The 6221-nt window shown below is 50.6% G+C and overlaps 1 protein-coding gene across 3 annotated transcripts in view; it reads left to right on the top strand.

Annotated features, from left to right (window-relative positions):
* GFRA3 (GDNF family receptor alpha 3) overlaps positions 1-6221 on the top strand; it is a 12266-nt gene that overhangs the window by 579 nt on the left and 5466 nt on the right. The window contains exons 1-3 of one of the 3 annotated variants that reach the window (XM_019535368.1): positions 3367-3394; positions 3788-4060; positions 4823-4915. In XM_019535368.1, coding sequence (XP_019390913.1) covers positions 3382-3394; positions 3788-4060; positions 4823-4915 — 379 coding nt within the window. In that variant the 5' untranslated portion in view covers positions 3367-3381. Of the gene's footprint in view, positions 1-3366; positions 3395-3447; positions 3485-3787; positions 4061-4822; positions 4916-6221 lie in introns of those variants that run through there. The other 2 variants (XM_019535367.1, XM_019535366.1) reach the window with 2 other exon arrangements.

Raw genomic sequence — 6221 nt, 5'->3', positions numbered from 1 at the left:
CCGCGGGCTTCGGACGGGCGCGGGGCGCGCTGCCGCATCTGCTCCGGCGGCTCCGCTGCCCAGCGCAGTTCGCGCGCCGCGGCGCGGGGGTGGGAGGAGGCTGAAGTTGGTTGCTTAGTCCCAGTTCCTTATTCCCGGTTCCTTTTTCAAAGCTAATCTGGACCCGATAAAGGTTGTTATCAATGAATTACAAATCCTAACGAGAGAGTCAGTGGCTATGCATACGTACTAATGAATATGCAAAATAACAACAGCCCGTACCGAGCACAGAGCCCTAAATGAAGGCCAGATTTAGATGGGATTATGGGGCAAAGTATTTCTTGGGCCACCCCAAACTTCCTGTCGATGCCACTGGGGCACTGTGCAAGGACCCCTGACCACAGTCCTGCCCAGCCCAAAGTGCGGTCTGGCTGTGCCTGACAGCCCCTGCGTGCCCACTGGCCTAAGTGTGTGGGCTCAAATAAGGAACCGTTTTTGGGTGGCTTTATGGTTGGAAATCCTTTTCAGGCCACGCCATGCCTCTGTTGCACTGGGGGACTCTCCTGGTCACCTCTGACCAGAGAATTGCCCGGCCCAAAGCGCAGCGTGGCCATGCCAGGCTGCCAAGTGACAGCACCCAGCCACTGTCCTAAGTATATGGACATGAATAAAGAGCTGGATTTCGGGCTGGGATTATAGCTAGAAATCCTTTTTGGGCCACTCCACAGCAAACCTCTCTGCCCCCAGGGCACTGTCCTGGACACCTCTGACCAGAGACTTGCCTGGCCCAAAGCGCAGCTTGCCCATGCCAGGCTGCCAGCCCCCCCCTCCCCCCCAACCACTCTACTAAGTATAGGGGCTTGAATTAGGAACTGGGTTTTTGGGATGAGATTATGATTGGAAATCCTTTTTGGACCACCCCACCCCATGTCTCTGTGTCACTGGGGCACGCTCCTGGACATATCTGGATAGGGTCTTACCCAGCCCAGAGCATGGTTTGTTCATGCCAGGCTGCCAATTAACACCCCCTGCCCCCAAGCCCCTTTGTTAAGTATATGGGCTTGAATTAGGAACTGTTTTCTGGGCTGGGATTAGAGATGGAAATGCTTCTTGGGCCACCCCACACCGTGAGTCTCTGGCACTGAGGGACTCTTCTGGACTTCTCTGACCAGAGTCTTGCCCAGCCCAAAGTGCAGTTTGGCAAGTCTCTGGCCAGAAATGTCTGGGGGAGTCCCCAGGTGGTACAGAAGCATAGAGGGGGTGGCCCAAAAAATATTTCCAACCAGAAACCCAGCCAAAACTGGTTCCTTATTCGAGCCCATACACTTACTTCAGTGGGCGTGTGGGGACTGTCAGTTAGCAGCCTGGCATGCACAAACTGCACTTTGGGCTGGGCAAGGCCTGGTTCAGAGATGTCCAAGAGAGTCCCCCAGTGGCACACAGGTATGCTGTGGGGTGACCCAAAAAGAATGTCGAATCATAATCTCAGCCCAAAAGACACTTCCTTATTGAACCCATTATACTTAGTACAGTAGGCATGGGGGCTGTCAACTGGCAGCCTGGCACGGCCAAACCATGCTTTGGGCTGGGCAGGACTGTGGTCAGGGGTCTTTGGGACAGCCCACAAGTAGCATCAACAGGAAGTTTCAAGTGACCCAAGAAATATTTTGACCCATAATCCCATCTAAATCTGAACTTCATTGAGGGCTCTGTACTTGATACAGGATATTACTTTACATATGAATTAGTATATATGCATAGCTAATGAAATTCTCTCTCATTAGGATGTGCAATTCATTAATAACAAGCTTTTATTGCTTCTAGATTAGCTTTGAAAAAGGAACTGGGAACTAGGAATAAGGAATAAGGAACTGGGAATAAGCAACCAACTTCAGCCTCATGGGGTTAGGGGGAACGGACTCATCTGCACTACTGGCATCATTGCCACAATTCAGGCCTTTCCTGCCTGTACTACAGCAGCTACCATCCCACGCAACTGTGCGATGCATGGTGCCACGTCCCATCAGGCACAGCTGCAGAAAAGGGCTTGCAGAACACATTTTCCTGACACCACAGCCAAGATAATAGAGCGGAAGCAGCTATCAAGTTTGCCAAGAAACTACTAAAAATGCATCAGTGTTACAGAGCCCCATGGTTAGCTTCACTGGGCTGGAGAAAAAAACCCAGAAAGGCTGGGCAGCAGTCCAGCATGGCATCCTGTCACTCTGCACACAGGCCATTGCCTCAAATACAACCAGCACCCTGGAGACCAAGCCACGAGACAGGACCAGGCCTTGTATCCAAAGGGTAGCATCAAGATCAGAAACAGCAGGAGGGAGAAGACAACTTGCACTTCCAGTGAAGAAACTTTCCTTGGCAGCCTGTTTCACTGGTATTAAGAGAAGGTGGAGGGAGGGGGTGTTGTTTGTTTGTCTTTTGTTGTTTTTTCCCACCCCCCAAGACATAACATGAATCTGCTTTGCTGCAGTTTCAACCCATTGCTTCAGTCCTGCTCCTGCCCTCTGCGGGAAGGGAGAACAGTTCTCCCTCCTCTTTACAGCAGCTTTGGACAGCAACAGCCCTTTCCTAAGACCAGCCAAGGAACGACTTTCCCCAGAATCTTCCCACAGGGGAACAGCATTGCCCAGCCATGGGCCGGGGTCCTGCAGCGCTAGGTATGGTGCCCATGCAGATTCTGTGCAACTGCTACAGAAGAAGCGAACAATGACTGCAATATGTTCACCCAGTAATGACCCCCATCAAGGTGCAAAGAGGATGCCACAAAATCTCCCTGCATAACTCTGAAAGAAAATACCACCCGATCCCGACAGAACAGGTGCAAATAAAACCCAGCGAGTGGCAGAGCTGTGGAGATGCCACATTTCAAGGAGTCCACAGATAATTGAAATTATTCAGTTCTAGCACTGTAAGAAAATTTGTTACAAGCATTCTTGTCGCAACTATTGTATTCTACAGATGCATGTATATAGATATGTCTATGGTTTAATAGTAAACATTAATGCCATCCATAGCATCTGACAAAGTAAGTTGTGACTTACAAAAGCTCGTGCTTCTCTGAACCAGTTAGTCTCTAAGGTGCCACTCTGCCCTACCTTCTGTCAGTTTACTCTGAAAGGAGACCTCTGTTACAATGAGAACATGTGCTGCACTCTTCCTAAGCTCACCGGCTTGCTCAACATGATGTCATTATACAACTGCAAACAGCTTTCTCAGTGAAGCTTTTACTACCTTGTCCTAGGCTGTGGCACCTGGAGGAGGAGGCATTTGAACGCTTCCTTGGCATTACACAGGGCTGCAGGAGCCCCAGCAACTCATGGGTGAGGTGCTTCTCATGCTCCACTCCCTGAGGCAACTGAGCTTTCCTGAGGAATCTTCTGTCCCATGCAAGAACCAAGTGGGTCTGGCTCTGATCAGGTTACAGGATTTAGAAGGGATCATAAACTACTTAATCCAAAGGGGTTTATGAGGGAGAGCTCTCAAATAGGTTTGTTCGCAGTCTCTTGCTAGTTTTTCTTCTGCTGCAAGCCCCATTGATGTCCATCTTATTGATTTGAAATAATCAACTCTTGATTATATGAATAATCAACTTTGAAATAAAGGCAACTCTTGCTCATGGGTCTGTCCCATGGGTGTGGGCTTGCATCTCTCCCACATCAAGTAAACTTCCCCACTTGTACCTTCCCAGAGGGTTTCCTGCTGGCTACAGGAAGCCTGCAGGGACCGTTCTGCTGTTCATGTGGTTCTCACCATGAATGAAGTCTTAATATTGCTTCTCTGTTTTGATCAGGAAGTTTTCTGGCTCTGTCAAGTGACTGCACAGAAACAAAGCGGCTTTGCCTGAAAGACTCTGTCTGTAATACCACCTACCAGACCCTGGAAAACTGCTCGAGTGCTAAGACTCATCCCATCTCCCTGGACCACGATGCCAGGGCGAAGTGCCTGGATGCTGAGCTGGCCATCAGAAGCAGCCCTCTGCTGCACTGCAAGTGTCGCCGGCGCATGAGGAGACAGGAGCACTGTCTGCACATCTACTGGACTGTTCACTCCAGCCTGATGCATGGTGAGATGGAATCACTTCACCTAAAAATAATGGGAACCTATGTAATGGGAATAAATTCCCACCAAGGAAGTGGGGATGGTTTCCTGGGAACACTGCCACAGAGCACTCAACTCTGGAGGCAGTCACCAGAAAATCTCACCATACCTCCAGAGAAAAGTAAGTTATTAGTGATTTACAAGGAATATGTTAAAGAAATCAATACACAGAACAAGAAAGCTTAAGCACAGATTGCATCTTTTAAAACAACAAAGAAATATGCTCACAACATATTCATGAGCCGCTTCAGGGGCTGAACCCTCAGATACTGCATTTTCTGTTGCCTTGTGTAAAGAAGGAGGGTCTAATACCAATGAATCAAGAGATTAATTGAACAGAGAAAACAGTGCTGTCCTTAAACCTGCTGTTTGCCTTCTGTAGAGTTGTTTCCCGAAGGCTCCCCTATCCCCACTGCTGCCTTGCTCCCTGCAGTGCATCCATCCTCGCAAATGCTGAGACCTGGAAGGAGCAAATGAGAACTTAGAATACATCTTGCCTACATGGAAGTGGTGAATGACTCCTGCATCTCTGCTGCAGAGTAACACCCAAGCAAGGTCCTTAGCTCCTGGCCCTTGGTTTGCTCCTAGATCTAGAGCAGAGTGCTTTTGAATTAACTATGGCCCTGTGGCTGCAGTTAGACAAGTGGATAGATGTCTCTCTGAAAGGCTAAGCTGGTCATCGAGCATTTCTCCCAACACTCTTGCATGTGTTTCTTGCCTCATCTAGGGTATATGAATATGGAGACGTCTCCCTACAAGGATCCAGCAAATAAAGAACCCAAGAAGATGGACTACAGCAGGCTGGCAGCTTTGGTTTCAGGTAGGGACCAAAACAGGTACATTATATAACACTACCCTTCCCCCCTTTTTTTCATTCCCTTTCCAGAGGAAGACTATAAAATAGGGGCACTCTGAAGTGCTTTGGGTTAAAATACAAGGCAGCCGAGGGGAAAGAGACTTAATGGTGGGGGTCTACTACAGACCTCCCAACCAAGGGGAAGAGCTTGACCAGGAATGCTTATGTCAGCTCACGGAGGTAGTGAAGTCAAAGAACGTGGTCATCATGGGGGACCTGAACTTCCCGGGCATCTGCTGGGAAGAGCAGTCAGACAGGTCTGAATGCTCACGTCGGTTCTTGGCCAGAGTGTAGGACCTCCATCTAACCCAGGAGGTGCACAGCCCCCCCAGGGGAGATGCCTTGTTGGACCTAGTGCTGGCCATAGGTGATGACCTGGTGTGGGGGCTGCGGGTGCTCGACCCCTGGGTGACAGCGATCATCGCCTGCTGGGATTCACCATCCAGCGCAAGGTGGCAAAAGCCGGCAGCAAGGCAGCGGCCCTGGACTTCAGGAGGGCGACTTCAGTGAGCTAAGGAGAATAGTCGGGGAGGCACTGAGGTCCCGGAGGAGAGGGGAGGGGAGCCAGGTGTCCAAGGAGAGTGGTCGCTCGTTAAGGAGACGATCCTCCAAGCCCAAAGGAAGGTAATTCCAGCACGGATCAAAGGGGGCAGGAGGACACAAAGCCCCCACGGCTCACCAAAAGCATCTGGGAACGTGTCCTAGCTAAAAGGGAGGCGCACACCCGATGGCAGGGAGGGGCCATCCCCAGGGAGGACTACACTGCGGTTGCTCAGGGATGCAGGGGGGGGTCAGGAAGGCCAAGGCGGAGATGGGACTGGGACTAGCTTCCCGGATCAAGGACAACAAGAAATCCTTTTTTAACTACACAGGGGGCAGAAAGAAGGTTCCGGGTAACGTGGGGCCCCTGCAAGACACACTAGGAAATTTGGTCATCATACCAGACGACAAAGCCAATATATTTAACAATTTCTTTGCCTCCATTTTCCTGAGCAGGGACCGGATCAGTCGCCCCCTCATTGGGCCCCCGTCAGGCCCCAGGGGAGGCACACCTAAGCCAAGGCTCAGTGAGGATCTAGTCAGGGAACGTCTGGAGGGACTGGATGTATTCAAATCAGCTGGTCTGGACAATCTCCACCCCAGGGTGCTGAGGGAATTGGCTGAGGTCATTGCGGGACCCCTGGCACAGCTTTACGAGCACTCGTGGTGCTCTGGTGTGGTGCCAGAGGAGTGGAAGAGGGCCAATGTGGTTCCCATCTTCAAAAAGGGG

The sequence above is a fragment of the Crocodylus porosus genome, unplaced genomic scaffold, assembly GCF_001723895.1.
Source record: "Crocodylus porosus isolate Cpor-Errol unplaced genomic scaffold, CroPor_comp1, whole genome shotgun sequence".
In the NCBI taxonomy this organism is placed as follows: domain Eukaryota; kingdom Metazoa; phylum Chordata; order Crocodylia; family Crocodylidae; genus Crocodylus; species Crocodylus porosus.
The sequence above is the reverse complement of the archived record's forward strand: the minus strand, read 5'-3'. Positions and strand labels throughout refer to the sequence as shown.